Here is a 22641-nt window from a genome sequence, read left to right as displayed (position 1 = left end):
ACATCAAGATCAGAAATGTATCATAACTAAGAGTCTTTTAGCCTGAAGAAGAGATGGACAGTTCTTTTATCAATAGCTTTTGCAGGAGACAGGTCTTCCTGAAAAAATGCTTGCTTATAGAATCCTCTGTGAGTTAGAGTTGGCTAACTCCAATGATTCATCTTTGATTAAAACAATACTTTTTGTAAGCTCATCCTCTCTCATCATTTAGATACCTAATTCTCATGAGGTATTAAACATTGGCTACGCCATCCTCCATTCTAAAGTCTCCTTAGGAGAATTATGTTTCTATTGTCTTCAAGGCTGTATTATGTTTGTTAAATACATGAATTAATCCTTCTTTAAGCCTTTTGAGCATTTGTTTTCATCAAAATCAATAAATGAACATCATTTTGACATTTAGATGGTAAATACCAGCTTGATCAATAACTTTATCTCGTACATCACTAATATCACTCAACGATTTAAACACAAGATATACTTTGTTCAAATAAACTCATATATTGGAAGCACAATGTTAGACTCTTATACTATTTTTTAAAATTTAGCTCTTGGGAAAACTTTTTCAACAAGGCAGAGTACTTCTTACCTATGATAAGAGTAGAATCAACTTCAATAGTATAGTATTTTTCCTTTAGTTGTAATAACTTTTTTGACATTCATTTATGTCAAGGACCTTATGACGCACTGGAGACATTTGTAGGAAATCTATGTCATATTAATGTCCATTATTATCTGAGTTTTGGCAATTACTCTTTTGATAAAACCTCAGATAATTTCTGTTATTCTTGTAGAGTTCTTATTGTGAACCAAACTTTTGGGGACTTCTAGAGTCACTTTTACAAATATAGTAGACTTTTGATGAGTTGTGTTTTGGTTGTCCAATCTTCCTTAAGGCATTCTTTTCCTTAAGTCTGTGATTTTTGTCCAGAAAAATAGCAGAGGTGGCAAACCATATCCAGCAATTCAAGGCCTGGATACAGAAATTTTGATGATCTTGGTCTTATGCCCTTTCTTTTCAAAGAAAATTCGTGCACTTCCAGAACACACATGGTAGTGTAACAACTGTATTCACCCCTGCCATGACCACCCAGCCCATGGATGGGCCCTCATACTCTTTCCAACCATGACAAGGAGATGATACTCACAAGCTTTGGAAGTGTAGGACTGGTGTCCTAGACATGGACAACCCCACAGATCTTTAAGAAAATGGTATTGTAACAGAAGACAGAATTTAAATGAGAGGAGTAAGCCTTTAATTTGCGACTGACTGTAGAGGAAGAAGGTGAAAGAAAGGAAGGAGAATAGTACTTTAGAGATGAAGGAAATAGAATGAGATGTGAGTTAAGACATAGATTTTAGAAATTGAGGGCAAAAATGCTCAGTTTTGAGAACCAGCATCCTAGCCCTCAGGGAACAAAGGGTCCACAAGGATTATCATGTAAACAAAAATAAAAGTGGGGCCCAGCATGCTGTAGGTTCTGGCATTGTGAAATTCTGACCATTGATTCCCTGTTCCTCAATTCCAGTCTCTTTCTCTGTCTTCCTTTCTCTTAAACAGGGTACTACTATGTAGCCAAGGTTGCCTCTAACCCTCAATCATCTTGACTAAGCCTTCCCAGTGCTGGGATTACAGGTGTGCAAAACTCCAGCCTCTTATAATCTCACTCTGACCAGGGAAAATGCAAGGATTGCTGTGAAATAATTAGGCTTAGCTATCAAAAACATTAAAAACTTCCAACCAGGACCAGAGGCAGGGTAAGAAATGCATTTGTAAAATTTAATAAAGCTGCATAAAAATGGTAGGGTAAGGAATACCTTGTCAAAGAACAGAAAAAACTCTGTTTTTCTGAAGCCAGTGAGAGGCGTACTCTGAAGCCCAGGGTTTTGTGTGTGTGTGTGTGTGTGTGTGTGTGTGTGTATGATGATGATGAACTTGAGTTTGCTGATTTTGGTAAGAGAGTGAGTTGGAGGCACGGGGGCCCATGGAGACTCACATCACTTTTCTGCTTGTATAACTTAGACAGACTGTCTGGTTTCAATGTGGCTTTAAGCTTCACTGGACCAGATGGATGGCAAGGGAAATCAGAAAGAAAAAAAGTAATTAAGATTCAATTTTCTACTGCATGGCCAATCACCCAGCTGTCAGGATGAAAATATGTTCTAAGATGTCATTAACCTTATACATTCTGGGTATTAAGATGGTCAAACTGTGTAGTCCCATTTCATAGGCAGTTAAAGTAAAATATGCATTTCTGTTCCAGAGTGTAGGAAACTTGGAAACTAAACTAGGATAGATTCCAGTATTCTTGAATTGCAGCCTAGATCTCTTCAAGTTGATAAACAAAATGACAACAAAAGAATATACTAAAACATATTCTTATAAAAGTAGATAAATGCAATGTACTCAGAACACTTAAATATATATGTGTGATGACATTTAAATATGTATGAGCTCCACAAAATGCATGCAGGAGACAAATATTCCACAGAACAAGTTCACAAGTAGCAAAGAGCATTGAATTACTGATAGTGAGTTTATTTCACCAGAAATCCATCCGTTATCATTCCTTTCCTGCCTCTGAACACTTCATAAATCTATTGAGATAAACATTCTAGGAGGGAAAAAAATCCCATTACCAATGCTTGTCATGAATCCTGCCAAATGCATCCTACAATATTGGATGTCACGTTATAGTTCAATTCAACGAATGCAAGCATGTTTCAAAAACAGTTTGGGAGTAAGCAATCAATTTTAACTTCTTGGAGCCTAATGTGTTTTGTGGATGATTATAAATAGAGCAACTCACTGAAGGGAATTTTTTTCTATAAGCTTATGGATAAAAAATGATGAGTAGTTAACAAGCTCTTCTTATTCTTGCATACTTAAGAATGTGGATCTTCACTGCCAGGGAAAAATCTTTTGTTAGGCTTTAAAAGTCCCTTACTAGATTTTACCATTTCTAGGTCCATTTTTATGGTAAAGAATGATAGAGATGTCCAAAGATAAATGAAGTTTTCAATTGGGAAAGAACAGAAAATGTGAAGGATCACAATAGTTCATTTCATTCTGAAATTTATTAAAAAGGCTAAGAATATACTTTATAAATTATAAAGCAAGTGTTTTAAGCAACATTTTTTCAGTTTGCTAGTCTCTGGGACAGAAAGTACCTTGGGTGACCTTAATGCTTCATACTGTTGTAGAGAGTAGCAAGAATCCTCTCTCCCTCCCTCCCTCCCTCCCTCCCTCCTTCCTCCCTCCCTCCCTCCCTCCTTCCCTCTTTCCCTTTCTTCCTTCCTTCCTTCCCCTAACACATACATTATTATAATATAAATAAAGGAAACCAAATGTTCAAACTTTAAAAAACAGACAATTTCTTTTCACCGTGTTCATGTATCTGTGTGCGCTCGCCTTTGTTCTTGCCAATGTGTAATCATCCTTTCAATGATTCACCAAATATCTGATGAGCACTGACTATCTGCCTGGCATCGTTATAGATGCTAGCATTCTGCAGTGAGCAGGGGTAAAAGGTTGCGGTCCCTCTTGTGCATCCTATAAGAACTAGTATAATTTCAATAAGAATTCAAATACATAATGTGAACAAAGGAAGACAATGAATTGAAAAGTATTATGCTCAGAATTAAAATATGGGATAATTTAAATGTAATGTGGAATTCTGTTTTTTCAACAAATTTCTCAATAAACTTTTATTTCCATTGCTACTTAAATTCTATCCTATAACCAGTAAGTATGAATTCATTTATCTACCTACCTATCTATCTATCTATCTATTTATCTATCTATCGATCTATCTGTCTGTCTATCTTTTAGTTAGTGTTAGACATTAACCATATGTCAGGCATTTTTTTAGGGACTGAAGAGCTCATGGAACTTGCCTGTACTATAGTTTCAAAAATAAAGGATGACAAACAACTCATGTAGGTAGGTAAAGGAAGGAGTTTCAGCATAGTTTGTCACAAACAACTCAATTTTATGTCAACACCATACAGCATCAGTACAAATCTATTAAGGATGTTTTAATTGTTAGTTTATATCTGATTTGGAATAACCTTCTAGTTTGTTCCTCTGTCAATATAAGATATGTTGGCTAGCTTAGTACATTATGGTTATTGTTTTGGCTTCATAATTATTTCACTGAGTTATAATTTCATCCTAGCAACATTCTCTTATTATTGGTCATATTTTTCCTTAACATTCCCTTACTCCTATTCATCCACATGGATCGGGGCTATTATAAATAACACTATAAATGTCACATTCCTGTCCCATCCCTAATATCTCCAATAAGAAAAAATGCTGTCCTGGATGTCATTGTGTATTATAAAATCACATACTATGCCTAGGTCATATCATGCTTGGTTATAGTTTTTAAAAATTTTTCATTAAAAAATCAAAACATATGTTATTGCCTCTTATTTACTTTTTTGATTTAATGTAATGCTTAAAGATTCATTCATGCTGTTATATATAACTGTCATTCTCTTTTTTTGTTTCTTTATAATATTTCTTACTTGAGTAAACAACAATTTGTTTATTCTTCAAACTGTGGCAATTAGATTGTTTACAGCTTTTGTTATATGAATAGCATTTCCCCTGACATTGTGTTTATAGCTCTTGTACACATCTACTAATTGGGGAAGGGATATGTACCTAGGAATACAATTGTTGGATTATAGGGCACACCTGTGTTTAGCTTTAAACCACAATGCCGAAGGCATGGAAAATAATGGTACCAATTTCTACTCCAACAAGCAATACATTAGATATTATATTGATAATACAACACTTGGGAATTTTAGGCTCCTTAATTTTTGCCAATTGATTATGTGTAAAATGTTCCTTTGGGTCTAGAATTTATTTACATTTTTGATTACTAGGGGGGTCGAGCACCTCCTTAAATGTTTCTGGCCACCTGTGTTTCATGTTTTGTGATACACATTTTATTCATTTCTTATTGTGTTTTTTCTTTTATTATTGATTGGTAATCATTTTTACACACTTTTGAAACATTTTTTGGTCTTTTTAAAATTATTTATATGGCAAATATCTTCTCACAGATTAGAGCTTACTTTTTGATTTTTTTTTTTTGGAACTGGGGTTTAAACTCAGGGCCTACACCTTGAGCCACTCCACCTTCCCTTTTTGGTAATGGGTTTTTTTTTCGAGATAGGGTCTCACAAACTATTTTGTCTGGGCTGTCTTAGAACAGTGATCTTCCTGATCTCTGTCTCCTGAGTAGCTAGGGTTACAGTGTCCGGCTTTTAAAGTTTAAACTTTTAAAGGATATCTTTTCATGAACACAAGTTTCTTAATTCTACTCATATTTTTCAATCTTGTTTTTTTTTTTTTTTTTTGGTGGCACTGGCATTTGAACTCAGGGCCTCACACTTGCTAGGCCACTTGAGCCACTACACCAGCCCTCAATCTCTTTTATTAAATGGTTGCTCTTTTATGTCTCTTCACTAAGTCTTTCCCTACTCCAGATCCAGGAAGAAATGCACCTTTATTTTATTACATGTTTCAATGTTTTTCTTTTGACTTAAAGATCTTGAACTCTATTCAGTTTATTTTTGTGTAATACACATGGTAAGGATTCATCTTAATGCCTTTTTCTTATAAGTAATCACAGGGGTCCATTTGCTGAAAATACCTTCTTTTCCCAGTATTCTGCTATGCCAGCCACCTTTGACATAGATTAAAATTCCATTTATTCATTAATCTCACTCAGTGCTCTCTCTTCTGAATACTGCCTTCTCAGTTCTTGTATTTGGGCACTGAGTTCAGAGATTTCTATTATATTATTAACATACTTATTAAAAGAAATATGTTAAATTATAGAGGGTCATTGATTATGAAAATATATTATGAATTACAGATTATAATTAATCTAAATCTTTGAGCCTGAGGTCACCAAAAAGATAAAATTAATAAATAATGCCACAAAGAGCAGTATTTGTATGTTCCTTTTTCTCTCTTTATTTCCTAAAGATAAGTTCCCAGTGGGAAATTACTGAGCCAGAGGGTATAAAACTTTTAAAGGTTTTAGATGTACATCTTAAATGCTTCCCAAAAGAACATACACATTTACTCTTTGTGGCAAAGGGCCCAGTAGTTACATTCAGAGTTTTGTACCTGAGACATCCAGTGTCCTTTCTCTCCTTTGCTCTAGCTACCTTCCTTGCCACTTCTTCACTACACAGATATTTGTCTTACACCACTGAGAAGCAGTGTATTTCCTCTTCAGACTCTGTCAATACTTGTTTGGGCAGTACTGGCATACCTACTGCTAGTTGACTAAGCAAAAAGCAACAATGAAGCTCTCTTTACATTTTTATTGTGGACGTGTGCATTCTGGCTAGTATGCTCATTCCCCACATGTACCCATAGCTTCTCTGGCAGCTTCACTGGTGTATCTTTGCTCAGATGTCACCTTCTTCAATAAGACTTTTTAAGACTAGTCTATTTAAAATGGCAGCCCACCCTTTCCCTTGATTCTCCTTGTGTCCCTTCACTGCTCTGTCTTCCCCATGTCACTGACCACCATGTGTCTGTCTCTCCACCAACAGAATTTGGAGTTTAGATCTGCTTTGTTCACAGATGGATTTGCAGCACTGATAGCTGTACTTTTAACATGGTAGGTTCTTTATAGATATTTCTGAATATGATTATGGACAAGGCACATAGTAGTTGCTCAGTGTATTATCTACGAATGAATAAGGTCTGGAGAGCCCCATGGAACCCAAAGTTATACTCAACATTTTATGGCCTCTGTTCCACTGGAGGTCCAGGAGTCTTTGAAGCCTTGGGTAGTCACCCTTGAATTGCTGGCTGAAAGACAAAATTATTTTCAGAACCCAACTTTTTAATAAAGCTATAATTTAATTTTGCTTTGATGTGCTGAATTTTCAATCTATATGACTTTGAGAAAAGCAGAAATTGGAAATGTGTTTTTCTATGTAGAAACACTAGATGTTATTAAATAGAAGCTCTGTAGTTTATGTTAGATGCCAACTCATTACTGATGCTTTCTTTTTCTGTTCTTGTCAACAACTTAGATCACTGAGAGTATTGAGAAGGTTACTTGTACTATTACCTTAAAATCCTTTGACAAAAGAATGGTGCAATTTAATAACATATCCTAACCCTTATTTTTAAGATTATAGGGATTATCACATCCATATATAATCAGCACAGAGCAGCTCAAATACAAAATATCAGCATCAAATGAAAAAAAATTGTCCAGACCTTAATAATATAAAAGCTGTAGTGAAACTTGTGTGTGTTATCTCTGAAACAGAGGAGGAAAGCCTTCCCATACTCACTTTGAGGGGTAGTGTGTGGTGCTGATGCACTCACATCTGTGAGGGTGTTTGAAGATACAGCTGGATATCCTATTTTTAAAACAAAATTCCAAAATTACTATAGGTATTTACATCAACACGTTAACCATGCCACTAGATTTAACAAGATCAGGGAAAGAATCTTAGTGGATACACTGTCCAATAGCCTCATTTTATAAATAAATAAACTGAATACAAAGAGTCTGTGCTTGTGGTTACATAACCAATATTCAGCATCATTTCTTTGCTATTAACTCAATTCTTCTAAGTACAAATATATTAACACTTTCAAAATATATCGTTTCAGTATCTACTGTGTGCTACACTGTGTCCTACATGCTGGGGAGACAGCTGTGGATGGAGACAAGCTTCCTGTCTGAATTTCCATAAGAATATATAATATTTTCACAGACAAATACAGTTTTACACTTATTTCAATTCTCAACTTGCAAAGTTATGTCTTTATAATCCATCATTTTTCATTCTCCTCCTTCTTCTCTTCCCTCATTTCCAAAAGGAATGACTGATTCATATTCACTTAAAAAAAATCTCTGGAGACAAAACTAGGTAGATGAAAGAAGAAAAATACCCAACTATACCCTATTGAAATCATGTTTATGTCTCTTTCAAAGACAAATTTTTAATACATTTTATTTGTGCATACTTTTCATTTGTTCCAAAACATATTTAAGATGGCTTGCATATGCAATATAAAAACATAAAAACAGTGAATAAAAAGGGAATATAAGGATGAGGCAACTATAGCTAGAAAAAATATGCTAATCCTATTGAAACCTGAATGAGGATAGTATACAAAATGCACTTCCAGACACTTTCTACTCTTAGTATATGTTGTTCCACATTTGGGCTGAACTTTTTATTAGCAAATGATAATAAAAAAAGAAACCATGTTATATGATTGATAAGAATTATAACATAAAAGCAGTCAATTTTCAGGAGAAAAAGTTATTATTTTTATTGTATTTAAAAAGAAAATCTTCCCAGGTCCTTATAGAAAGAATATTGTCTAATGTGTGGAATATCCTTAGCAGTGAATGCCTCTACAGTGTAGTAGCCAGAATGCTCATTTATCCTCAAGCTTCAGTGAGTTGTGATTGAGGTACCAGCTTCTCACTACTTCAGTCTTAGGAAAGTATATATCTTACATAGAGAGATCATGGGTAACAAAGCCTCTGAAACATTTATGCATGGAAAATAAATAATTTGACATTGTGGTTTATGCATCTGGAAACAGGTCTAGGGAGACGAGAACAGTAAGAGACATTCATGTGAAGGATTGGCAGGAGAAAAGGAGATTTGAAAGGAACAGCCAGAGAGGCAGGAAGAAAACAGGGGTGTATGGTGTTATAGAAGCCAAGGAGACCAAGGGCTTCCAGGTGCAGAACAAGCCAGTCAAATTTATCAAACATTTGTCAGTGAACACCAAATGCTAGAAGCTGGGTCAGGGGAGTCAAATGATGCCAAGACAGATTCCTATATAGCCCTCAGATGCTAAGGAAGTTATTCCATTAGAGTCATTAACCTGCACACACAGTCTAGGAGGTAGATTTACAATCTATTTGAAGATTTGCAAAAACAATGTAGCTTAGTCATCTGAAGCATGGATTCTAGTCAGACTCCCCTAGTTTGAATCCTGGCTTAGTAAGTTGAATGTTACTCAGAAGTATGATTTTGGAAAGTAATTAACTTTTCTCTCCCCCTCAAATTCCTCACTGATAAGTTAATACTACTTTTCTAGTACAGTGATAGAGATGATTAAGAGGTCTTTATCTAAATCTATCTATCTATCTATCTATCTATCTATCTATCTATCTATCTATCTATCTATTGTACCTAGAAGAGTGCCTGGAATGAGAAAAATGTAAAAAGGTATATCTTAAAACAGGTCTAATGCAGTTTGGCACAGGTGTTGATAACACAAGCATAAATCAACAACAGGCAACTTGGATCTTCTCGATCAGTTCCACAAGAGTCCCATTTACCCTTGTCTTTCTTTTTTTAATTTCTTTTATTCATAAGTGCATACAATGTTTGGGTCATTTCTCCCCCTTTCCCCCTGCCCCCTCCCTTTCTTTCACCCCTCCCTCTGCCACCCTACCCCTTTGCTACCAGGCACAAACTATTTTGCCCTTATCTCTAATTTTGTTGAAGAGAGAGTATAAGCAATAATAGGAAGGACCAAGGGTTTTTGCTAGTTGAGATAAAGATAGCTATACAGGGAGTTTACTCGAATTGCTTTCCTGTACATATGTGTTACATTCTAAATTAATTCTTCTCTAACTAACCTTTTCTCTAGTTCTTGGTCCCCTTCTCCTATTGGCCTCTGTCACTTTAAAGTTTCTGCATTAGTTCCTTTGCATTGGGGACATCAAATGCTATCTTGTTTTTTTTGGATTTCTTGCCTATCCTCATACCTCCCTTGTGTGCTCTCACCTCATCATGTGATCAAAGTCCAATCCCCTTGTTGTGTTTGCCCTTGATTTAAAGTCCGCATATGAGGAAGAACATACAATTTTTGGTCGTCTGGGCCTGTACCCTTGTCTTTCTACCAGGTAGCTGGTTTAAGGTAACCAAGCCCTTCTTCCTAAGGCTTCTCCAAATAAAAACCTTATTGTAAGGCTGTGGCAGGAAAGGGCTATTTGTCAGGGATGAAAAAGAGCTTTATAATGTGGAACTAACTTCTCACTGGCAAAGTCACCTACAATTCTCCTTTTTCACATCAATGAGCCACAAATGACACCTTCTTGTTCAGAAATGATAACTTCTAGCTCATCACTCATCAAAGGCTCTGTTGATATAACAAATGGCCAAGACTGCCAACTTAAAGGATGTATGCTGTATTTGTAGATGAAGCCTAGGCTGCCTTGAACTGTGTATTGGGACTGCATTCCTGGTCACTGCAGAATTGTTCTTATAACATCCAGCACTGGCATTTTCTCATGGCCCACAATGGATAACAGTCTTACAGCCTGAATGCTGGAAGAGGTTGGCCATTGTTGACATGTGACTGTTGCTGGGGAAATGTGCTCACCTGCGCCCTCTAGATGAAGGCCTAGATGAAGACAGAAGACCTGTTGTACATATGGACCACTCACTAGTTTGCTATAAACTTAGGAACTATGGATCAATCATTGAGTTTGAATTTTACCTCTCTCATTCATCTTTGTGCCTCTTACCAGAATTTATATAATCACTTCCTTTAAAATTTTGTATTGTTTTGTGTATTTTTTAATGATACTTAATATCCCTTTTGGAAGAAGATAAGATAAAACAATGCATAAAAAAACAGAACTAGTCATAAGTAAACTTTGGATACTGTGAGGTACTAAGAGACATATGTGCTTTTACTAGCTAATAAAGAAATATAGTTCTTTCTTCCTCCCTCCCTTTCTGCCCCTTCACTCTGAGAACTGACCTGCAAAAGTAGCTGAGAGGCTTACTAAGTGAATCAAATGAGTGGTTTTAATAGGATGATATAATCCCAATGGTCATAAAGGTGAAGAATAAGAATGAGAAAACAAACATTAGAGAACTTTGTATTTATTTATAAAATCCACTGCCTTTCTAGAAATCTTGCTCAGTCTAAGATGCAAACACCAGAAGGCTTTTCCCACCTTCCTTCCACCTCCAGGCCAATTTCTAACCATGATCCTTCTAATCTTAGCCTCCCAAGTAGCTAGGATTATAGCTTTCAGCCACTGTGCCAGGCTCATTATAATACTTTTATTGCGTATATAATGTACTTTGATTATATCCATCTCCCATTGCCCTCTCTCATCCTGTTTGCCCCCCTTTTCTTCCCAAATAGTCCCACTTCTACTTTCGTGTCTTTTTTTTCCAATCTAAATTTCACATATGAAAGAAAACATGAAATGATTATCTAAGTCCGGCTTAGGCTTATTTCACTTTAACAAGATAGTCTCTAGTTTTATTTATTTTCCTGTAAACAACATACATTTAATTTTTCTTCATGGCTGAATAAAACTCCACTGTATATCTATCTATCTTATATATATCATTGTGCGTGTGTGTGTGTATATATATATATATATATATATATATATATCACATTTTCCTTACACTTTCATCTATTGGTAGGCATGTATGCTGTTTGTATAACTTGGCTTCAGTGACTAGTGATGCAGTAAACTTCGATGTGCAGGCATCTCCATTGTATACTTACTTACATTTCATTGGGTTCATACCCATGAGTGGTATAGCTGGATCATATGTAGTTCTATTAGTCTTTGAGGAACCTCCATACTGATTTCCATAGTGGCTGCACTAATTTACATTCCCACCAACAGTGTACAAGGGTTTATTTTTCCTCACCAGCTTTAAAAACCTTTCTATCTGCCAGCAACAGAACTTTTCCTGTTCTAGTCCCATGACCCACACTGGCAGTGGCATCATAACGGCTATGTGACTTAAATATGTCAGGAATCACTGGAATCTTAAAGTTCAACTTGAGTAGGAATTTCATTTGTAAATGACAAATGAAATGTTCTGGAAATCAGAACATCCTTGCTCAAGGTTTACTGTGGATGGGAGGGAAATTCATTAATTTGATTACATCTGATAGGTTTCATCTAATGGGAAGGACCACAGCACAGGCATGCTCATTGCCTTGTGTTATTTTGTTTGTACCCAGTTAGATAGACATCTGGGGCTGAGCACCAGTGGCTCATGCCTCATCTTAGCTACTTAGGAGGCTAAGGTTGAGAGGATGATGGTTTGAGGCCAGCCTGGGCAAAAAGTTTGAGAGACCTGATCTCAACCAATAACTGGATGTAATGGCATGTGTTGTTATGGGAAGCATAAAATAGGAGGATCATAGAAAGACTGGTCTGGGCAAAAAGTGAGACCTGGAGGCATGGCTCAAGTGGTAGAGTGCTTGCCTATCAAGCACAGAGCCCTGAGTTCAAACCTCAGTACCTCTTCCCCACCTCCCAAAAAATAGACATCTGGACTCTTCACAGGCAAGACTGGGGGTTTGTTGAGAGTTAAGAACTTACCACCTGCTGGGAAGAAAAAAATCAATGATACTTGGTTTCTATCCTTAGGGAACACCAGGTTATTTCAGTTTTATTGGTCTTCTACTGAATTTTTTTTCTTTTTGGCTTTGGCATGAGGATTTGTACCAACTTATATATTATTAAAAAAATGATCCCTTTACTGTGAGATCTCATTCACCATGCAAAAGTCTAAGTTGAAACCATTTAAGAAACTGTGTAGTTCTTAAATAAGTTAAATCTACTTCTCTTCCTACTACTTTGCATGGTTAAGGTCCCTTCACATTCCATGACCAGACCTCTAACAATCTGTACATGTTTATCTCTTGCTACTCCCTGTATTTATTCTTTTCTTTGTTCAGCCAACATTCAGGAGCCTGTATTTTCCAGGAATTGCACTTGGTGCTGGGAACACTGCTCCCCTGCAGTTTAAGTTCATGGAGGAGATAGCCATCAATCAGATAATCAAATAAACGCATCTAAATAGGAGAACTCATGAATCCTTGAGGAATGCAGTGGGAGAATGGGGCCAGGGCAGGGGAAATGGGAGTGCATGCAGAGGGCACAAGTATGACGGTCTTGCACATGATCTCACACACTGTGGGTTAAATAGTGATGTCTGGCCATTCCAGTGCTGGACCTTTACACAACCACAGGAGTGTTCTTCCTGTGCATGGAGCTGAAATAAATGTGAGACTGTGAGTGTTAGCTTGTCAGTAGCAGCAGGAGAGCAGGGCTCAAACTGCTCAGGGTTTCCTGCTTGTTTTTTTTTTTTTTTTTTTAAAGAATCCCCTTCCTAGAACCTGGCCTGGAGATCATACCTGTCTCTTGCTGTTAAGTAGAGCTCAAAAGAATTTTATTTGCATTCCTCTTGTTAAGTTTTTTGAAAGATTCACACTGATTATATTTCTTAGTATGTGAACGAGAACAGCTTGTTTTGTGTCTTGTTTTAAGGCAAAGTTTATACTTCATAATACATGGAAACCTCTTCAATATTCAATAGCTGATTTTACATTATGACAAACTACATATGCAAAAAATATTTCAAACCCAGTGATACAGAGTTACTTGTTTTGTTTTCTAGTTATTTATTTCTTCTTTGATATAATGCTTACTGTTATTAAATCTTGCAAGTATCCAGGCATACAACATGATGACCTTTGTTTCCAGGAAAGAAGAAAGAGTTTAGAACAAACAACTACTTGTTACAAATTATCTTGTTTACACTACTTCAGAAACTGCCAGGAGGTCAGATGAGGTTTCAAAGTTCCCTAGCTCATTTCTATTTTAACTCTTCAAAAATTTTCTCACTAAAATTAAAAATCATCACTTTATATTATCACCAGAAATTCAATTAAGTCAGAAGACAGCTCCAGTCAGTCCGAGTTGAATGGAGGAGACAGAAACATGTTCTACAAAAGCTAATTCTGGATGGTGCCATGTGATGTTTTAAGCAGAAGCAAATTTTTTTTAGCTCATACTCCCACCCATCTTCCCAGGGACTGACCCCCCACCTACTAGAAAAAGAAAAGATTAGGGAATGTTAGAAATGGTTGGATAACTTTTTGGAAATTCTAAAATATTTTCTAAACAATTTAGATTGTAAGGATAATTTAATATATGCCAAATAAAAGTGATGGGTGAACAGTTGTTATGTGGTTTACACAAAGGGTGAAGGATAAAGTGGTAACTTTAAAATAATTTGTTTTGGTTACTGGTTTACATTTCAAGTTATTAAGAAATACAAATAAAGGTCTTGATTTATTCTGAGATTAATTTGCTTGCCAGACTCTTCTTTTGATGGCATTCATTCTCAGATTAGTCCCAGTAAGTCTTAGCCTTGTAGTTCTTCATTATGCATTTTCATATTTGATACTCATATTAACCATATGAATGAGTTAATACTACTTCCATTTTTAAAAATTAGGAAGCAGTTTGACAGAGTTGAAATGACTTGCCCCAGGAACAGACTAGAGGAGGCAGAGACAAGAACTGATCTTAAAGACTATACCATGTTGGTAGCCTTGTGAAGAAGAGTTAGCCCTGCTACGGCATGCATCATTGGAACCAGGGATTAGCCCTGGATGAACTCACTCATGGTTCTCAGCATACAACCTCACAGAACCGAAGCCTTTAATGCCTCTGTGTCTCCTTTTCTCAATCATCACCACTCAGCTTCCTCTCATAATCCTATCAGCTTTCAATCCTTAATCAGATGTCTTTCATGTTAGAAGGCCTTCCTCTCTTGCCCCATATCCTTCCTTTGTTAATGTCTTCCTTATTTATACCGAAAAGAATCCTTCATTCAAAAAATATGTATTGAGGCCTAAGGTAGGACTGGTGGCCAGTACCTGGGACTACTGCATAGGTAGGAGTGTTACCACCTAAGGCTGATCCCAGGCAAAAATGCAAGAGCCTACCTAAAAAATAACCAAAGCAAAAAAGGATGGGACATAACTTAACTGATAGAGCACTTGCCTAACAAGTATGAAGCCTTGAGTTCAAAACCCAGTAGTATCAAAAATATGTATCAAGCTATCAATACTTATAAAAAACCAAATAATATCACTATATATCATCAGTAGATGAGTCAGACGAAATACCTTGCTGTCATTGGATTTACTTTCTTGAGGGAAGAACAAACCAAAGAAATTAAAAAGGATGTTAAAATGTACTTTGGGGAAACATACAGCCAGGAAAGGGGACAGGGAAGCAGAGGATGCTGAAATTTTAAGTAAAGTGGTCATGGAGAGCCTCAATGAGAAAGTAATATTTGAAAAAAAAAATTGAAGAAGGTAAGAGAATGAATCATGTGGATAATTAGAGGAAGAATTTTCTAGGCTGGGGCCGGGGTAGGGGGGTACAGTGAAAAGGCCCTAAGGTAGGAGCAACACTACCATGTTAGAGGAACAACAGAGACCAATTTGGTTGAAGCAAAATGAGCAAGGAGGAGAATGCAGTAGTGGGGAGGTAACAAATAGGATACATGTAACCTTTCAAGCTAACTTTGTAGATTAGATGTCTGCTTTTCCTCATTGCCACTTCCCCTCTCCTCACTAGACCTTAATCCTAACAGTCCTGGTTTTATTTACATTGGTATCAATCTCAAGTAGGTCTAGATTGTCTGCTTTTATTCACACACACACACACACACACACACACACACACACACACACACACACACTTTAGACAAGACTGGTTAGACAATCAACCTCTCTGTTTCCTTTCTTGGGTTCTTTGGTGTTCCAAAATGGATTTAGGAGGACTGACAATAAAATGCAACATGTCAGCCCTTACTATGAGCTTGGTACTATGTTAGGTGTTTTGCATGTCTCATTCCTTCTGTAGCCTTTAGTAACCTACTAAGAAGGAGCTACCCACACAAGAGCTCTCTTTTCTTCTTTCTCTCATCTTCCTCCATTTTCCTCAAGCATCTTTGCCATTAGTCATTGCTTTTAGAACTCTGTTTTATTTCTCATCCATCACATTGTTGCTGAGAACTACAACATTCTGCATATTATTTCAGTGAGTAAAGCACCACCTTGTCATGTTTGCTTTGTTTTCATGGAATTTATTTTAATGCTGCATTTTTAATGAATACTGATGAACAGAATCTTCAAATTGAATTCCTTGTACCTTCATTCTGGATGAGGTCTCAAAGGTTAAGGACCACGAAACTGGGCAAGATAAGCCATGCTTTGAATTCAGAGCTCTATGCCATCTAGGAAGGACACGCAAGATAAGGTGGAGTGGGTTCTCTCAGCTTTGGTCCATCATCAACCTCAAAGCTATGTTAGAGGAGGAAGCAGACAGGGTTAGGAGTTTTTGGAGAGTGTTATCAAGGTCTTGTGCATCTGACAGAGAGGAACAAGAACTTCCCTTTCACTTTAAACCAGGTGAAGTATGGTTTCAAGAGAAATATTCAGAGCTCTTGGCCTGTGTGTCCTGGACATTGGACAACAAGGACTGGTGCCTGACTCATTCTGAAGAGGTTACAGTAGAAGTCCATGTTTTTCTAGCAGCTCTGATGGACATAGAGAAGAGACAGGGGCACACTGAGGACTATGAGCGATTTTTCTCAAACAGAAGGCCAAGGTGCATATTTTTCCCAGACAAAATAGGATGTTATAAAAAGAACACCTCTCCTTACCAAGAACACCTATGGAAACAAAGAAACTGAGCTGCAGGGAAGAGCAGAAAGTTCAGAGGCTGCAGAGGACTGGAAGAGTTTTCCTGCATCAGGAAGACAGCAGCCATCAGGAGAGTGACTTTCAGAGATTTCTGAGAAATCTGCTAAAATGCCCACGTGGTAGAGATGACCAGTTTCATTCTACTGATCTAGAGAAACCTGTGAGATTATAGACAATCAATGGTGATCTTTTCACACTTAACTATCCTTTCTTCCCCATTCCCTAAGTCCCCCAAGGAGGAACTCAAGTCAGGATCAAAGAGTGCAGGGGAAAATGAAACCTGTTCAGGAATCACAAAGATGTCTCCTAATCTCTTCCCCACCGTGCACAGATGTAAAAAGAACAACCTAACACATTTCAGCCTTCTGAAGCTGAGGCAGACCCATGTTGGGGGGTGGGAAGAGGAGAGAAACTCTGGAATGAATTAATTTTTGCAAGTTTTGACATTACACTTGACAAGACTTTTTAATTAATGGCATAAGTCTGCTCTTGTGGCTGAAATGGACCAGACAACATTTATTATATAAAAATCACCAAAGAAGCCAAGTAATTTGTCTGAAATTTCTTTCAGAGGCCAGGAAGAAATTACTTAATAGAGCTCATCTGAACAGGGAATGATGGAGAAAAGTAAAATTATTTTTTGCTACCAAGTCCAGCTTATTTAATCCACCAAGTACAAAGGTAAAAGTGATTTGTAAGTTCAGTTTGAGTGACCTAGTTAGTTAGGCTCTAAGACTTTGACTTATTCCTATGAACAATTGAACCTGAAAATTTAATTTATTTTTTCAGATAACAATTTTCACTTGATTTCACCCTAGCATCTATCCACAGAGCTACCTGGTCTCCTGGGCAAATAAACAATTGACTTCCATCAATTCACCTGCAACACAAAAAGCCTTTAAAAAACAGTGGTGACAATAAGTGAAAGACTACACTTAAGAGAATATAGGCCACAAGATACATCTAAACACATTCAGATTAGCCTTAGCAGCCCCAGTGGTCAGGATCAGGTGGACAATGACCTTTAGCCCAACATGAAAGAGACATGTGGCTAGAAGTTCTAATCTTGTCACTGTTCTACATGGGAGGCTGAGTTTTTGGGACAAATGCTGACTGAATGGGAAAGAAGACTAGGGGAATCACTGGATTACTGGTCTAAAAAGGGTTTTAAGACTCCCTGGGAGGAAGATGACATTAAACAGGACAGAAACTCATAACATCTGTGGTGCACTGTTAGACACAAAAATTACTAAGTAAACGAAAAAGGTTGGTCATTTGGTAGGATTTCCCCAGAGGCACCTCACCCCAAATGGGGAAAACTGAATTAATAAAGAAGGTTACCCTGACTGCAGCATGAAGGTATGGGGAAAAATGAAAAATTCTTTAGCAATCTGTAAGGTATGCTACAGGTGAAAGATGGTGAGAAAGACATGATGAGCAGAATTTCCTAGGATTCAAAAGAAAGTGTTTGAGTTTTGTACAAACTCTGTAGATTTGTATCTACAATCAGAATAATAGTAGTATGTATGTGGGGGGGGTAGTTAATAGAAAGGAAGGTCCTTTCCTCTGATTTATTTCCAAATATTGTTAGCTCCATTCTCAGAGGCTGCATTTCTCAGGAACCTCTTATCTAGAGAATGGAAAGATGAATACAGACCTAGCTGTCATGTTTGACCTTTTCACAGGAGTAATAGCAGCTTCAAATAAGAAGGGATTTATTCAGTGTCTTGAGACATTTATTGAGCATCAACCATGTACTATCAGAGCTAGTAGACCTCAAACTCTGAAGCTGCACTGTCTAAATTCCATGTTGGTTCTTCTACCTTCTGCATGAATTTTGGTACAGTAGCTAATCTCTTTGTGCCTCAGTATCTTCATCTGTAAAGTAGAGATAATAATAGTACCCATGTCATTGTCTTGTTTGAAGGATTAAATGAGATGATACACTTACTAGTTAGAACAATTCCAGGCACAATGGAGGGCCTCAACAAATATTAATGTTATTGCTTAGGACTATAATGCAATCATGGCAGTGGGGGAAAATGTTACGTAGTTGCTAGGAAAAAACTGGAAGGTCCTTGTATGATAGTATTCTAAAAGTCTTTTGTTTGTCCTCATAGTTAGGCAGACAATCATAGTTAGGTAGAAGACAATCTTCTGCCACAGAACTCTCCATTTCTGTGAATGCCCATTCTTGTGCAGATTGTCATCAGTCCTAATCACTGTAAGTCAACATCAGTTGGTCTTCTTGCTGCTTGCTCTTGCAGTTATCACTTACCATACACATAACTTCTGTTTTCCTTTTCCCCACATACTAAAAAGCCCACAGTGGCTATCTCTTGATGTTCACATCACAGCCTAAATCCATAGCCCATTATTTTAAGCTCATCTTTACTTGGTTCTGTCTCACCTACTCCACCATGCATCCCTCCCTCCAACCATTCCCATTAGCATTCCCACTGCTTGTCTTTTCATATCCTGCATTCATTTCATTTGACGTCTCTGCTTAAGATGCTGATCTGAAGACCCGTTTTTCATCTTTCTTTCATCTGGATGAACATTGCTTTCCAGACTCTCTATGCAGTCTTCCCTGTTTCCACTTCCCTACCTAGCAATCTGACTGCTTTTTGTTGTTGCTGCTGCTATTGTTTTGGGCACTGGGAATCTAGCCAAGGGTCTGTGTATGCTGGGCAAATGCTCTGTGACCGAGCCATACCTCTACAATTCTCTGAATTTCTTTTTTACCTTTTTATATCAAATTGTATGTGATGAAGGCAGATACTATTGGAAAACAACTGAGATGTCTTGCTGGCACCAGAAGACAGGCCTGGCAAACCAGCACAGGGGTAGGAAGTTGCTATCACAAACAAATCATTGAAGTCTTCTCACTGTCTGGCAGACTCTTGTCTGGACTCTCCTTTAACTTTAGAGCCCAATGTACTGATCTGCCAATGCTCTTCTGGTCTGCTTCCCTCTAATTTCACCCACTGTCATGGCTCCCAGGTTGACATGTCATTCTGACATGCTTATTTGTTAGTCACAGATCTGTTGCATCTCCCATTCAGTTGCTCCCTTTACTCTGTGTCTCCCATGTCTAATCTTCCACTTGCCAAGGATCAGTTGTGACCACCTGGGAAGTAGGCCAGGGGCTAGAGTCAGACTGCACCTGGTATTTTGCTCAATGTGTCCCAAATAGAAAAATCCAGACTGTGAGCAGCAGCTAAGTACCAAAGAGGGCTTAATATCAAAATCAATGTCATCAGGTCAGAAGGTCAAGTACAGATATAAAAATAGGAAACAGAGTAATAAGGTCTATGGTCTAGTGGGTTGAGAAATATGCAAGAATTATGCAAGATGTAAGCTCTATGTCTTAGGATCCCTTCCTGTCTTGTTCATCACTGTAATCCAGCACCTCAAAACCCCCTGGTATATTGCAGGCACTAAGTATTTATTTGTTGAATGAATAAAAGTCTTGGATGCCAACCAACTGGGGTTGACATTTCTGCAGTCTATTGTCTTAGGCAACATAACTAATAACCAATTCATATCAAGTAAGTCAAAGGCACAGGCCTCTCTCTTGAGGGTAATGAAACTCCTGACTTCTGCCACTATTGCCTCACCCTCAATGTGTCAGGTGTCCCTGATTGCTCCGTTTGAGCTTGTCTCATTCCGTCACTTAGCTCATCAACCTCCTGTCTTTTCCTGAACAGTGCTGAGAATGCAGCTGGGACTCAGCAAGCACTAATTGGCTCCAGTTGAATTGACCAGGCTTCCCTGGATAGCTCTTGCAGTTTGTTATGTTCCAAAATTCTCTTTCCATAGTTAAAGAATATTGCTTTCATGGCCTTCTTCATTTGTTGAAAAATACCCTTTCATTGAGTAAAGAGGAATTACATGCTTGCAGGCAGATATATAGCTTAGTGATTATGACTGAATTATATAGTTCATTACGTCTTAGATTTTGGAGTGAAGCCATAGCTTTTTGAAGTTGATTTCCATGGCATGCTCCATCTCGCTTCCTTTCTTAAAAGAACCTGGAAAGGTGGATCCTACCAGCTTCTGAGGCAGCAAGTCCTCATGTGATTACACAATTACCCTCTAGGTTGCCAAGTTCAAATATGGATTTTTCAATACTAAGTCAGTGAGTATGCCAAGAAGATAAGTTTTATTTAGGTATAATCAACTATTAATTTTACATGTTTTTTGATGTATAAAAATCAAATAGAAAATTGTTTCAAACATAATCTATTGTTACCATCTTGACAGAGGTCTAGATTTGATTTTGTAAAATGAAAGCTGCCTATTCTAATTACACCTCATCTAAATCCAACTTTTTCAATGGCATGATTGACATTTTGGATCAAATAGTTCCTTGTATTGAGGGCTGCTCTGTCCAGTGCTGTGCAAGGTTTAGCATCATCCTTGGTCTCTGAATGTCAATAACACCTTTCTACCTTCATTGTGACAACCAAAAATGTATGTAGACCCTGCCAAATGTTCCATGGTCGGGAAAAAAAATAACCTGATTGAGAACTATTGATCTAAAACAGTCCTTGGGTCCATGTGGTGGTACCTAATTTTAAGGTGGTCTTTGATTCTCTGGAAACTTCCCTATTACATCAGCTCTGAGTAATAGTACACCAAATAGCATTTTTTTGTTGTTTACACATATATTTATATTTATTGTGCCTTCTTCCCTTCTCCAAAACCAGATGTATATTAAAATGTGCACTCCTCTATTCACAATAGCCAAGTTATGGAAACAGCCAAGATGCCCCACCACTGACGAATGGATCAAGAAAATGTGGTATCTATACACAATAGAATTTTAAGCAGCCATGAAGAAGAATGAAATGTTATCATTCACTGGTAAATGAATGGAACTGGAGAACATCATTCTGAGTGAGGTTAGCCTGGCCCAAAAGACCAAAAATCATATGTTCTCCCTCATATGCGGACATTAGATCAAGGGCAAACCCAACAAGGGGATTGGACTTTGAGCACATGATAAAAGCGAGAGCACACAAGAGAGGTGTGAGGATAGGTAAGACACCTAAAAAACTAGCTAGCATTTGTTGCCCTCAACGCAGAGAAACTAAAGCAGATACCTTAAAAGCAACTGAGGTCAATAGGAGAAGGGGACCAGGAACTAGAGAAAAGGTTGAATCAAGAAGAATTAACCTAGAAGGTAACACCCACGCACAGGAAATCAATGTGAGTCAATGCCCTGTATAGCTATCCTTATCTCAACCAGCAAAACCCCTTGTTCCTTCCTATTATTGCTTACATTCTCTCTTCAACAAAATTAGAGATAAGGGCAAAATAGTTTCTGTCGGGTATACAGGGGGTGGGGGGGAGAGAAGGGGGTGGAGCAGGTGGTAAGGGAGGGGGTGGGGGCAGTGGGGAGAAATAACCCAAGCATTGTATGCACATATGAATAATAAAAAAATAAAAATTAAAAAAAACAACACTATTCTATTATCCAACAAATATTAAAATATTCCTGATTATCTGAAAAAAAAAAATAAATAAAATGTGCACTCCTTAAGCACAGCTGTGCCTTCTCTTGCTTTGAATTTCTTCACCGAAGTTAAATGCATGTTAGCACTTAACATGCATTGACTAATCTCACAGAAGTTCAGCTAGAAGGGATTCTGTCTATTTCAACTAGTGGAATGTAATTGCCACCAGAATCCCTCCTCCCCCACTTTGTTCACCACTGTATTTCTAACACCTAAAAGAGTGCCTGATACATAGTAGGAGCTACGTAAATATTTGCTGAATGAATTACATCACTTCTTTTAAAAAGTGCCTAATGGGGTCCTGCCACATTTCCTAAAGAATAATGCTTAGTCATTAAGTTGGGGCTCAAAGCTTTCTTTATTCTGCATTTCCAATCTCTATCTTTGCTTCACTAATGCCCAGTCCCACCTTTTGGATCCAAGCTTATCTACTGATATTTTCTCAAATGACTATGAACATCTTTGCCAATGTGTGGCTGCTTTGTTTTCTTTGTTTAGAATGTTCTTTCAAGCTCTCCACCAAGTTGAATAAAT

General features: G+C 37.4%; 1 protein-coding gene across 2 annotated transcripts in view; it reads right to left on the bottom strand.

Annotated features, from left to right (window-relative positions):
- Cd96 (CD96 molecule) overlaps positions 1-22641 on the bottom strand; it is an 88858-nt gene that overhangs the window by 16191 nt on the left and 50026 nt on the right. For both annotated transcript variants that reach the window (XM_020156240.2, XM_074073070.1), the window contains exons 9-10: positions 7345-7413; positions 6779-6850 (exon numbers count right to left, since the gene is read on the bottom strand). In XM_020156240.2, the coding sequence (XP_020011829.2) occupies positions 6779-6850; positions 7345-7413 (141 nt within the window). The remainder of the gene's footprint in view (positions 1-6778; positions 6851-7344; positions 7414-22641) is intronic.

This window comes from Castor canadensis, chromosome 5 (genome assembly GCF_047511655.1).
Source record: "Castor canadensis chromosome 5, mCasCan1.hap1v2, whole genome shotgun sequence".
NCBI lineage: Eukaryota > Metazoa > Chordata > Mammalia > Rodentia > Castoridae > Castor > Castor canadensis.
This window is presented reverse-complemented; position numbering and strand designations above follow the sequence as displayed.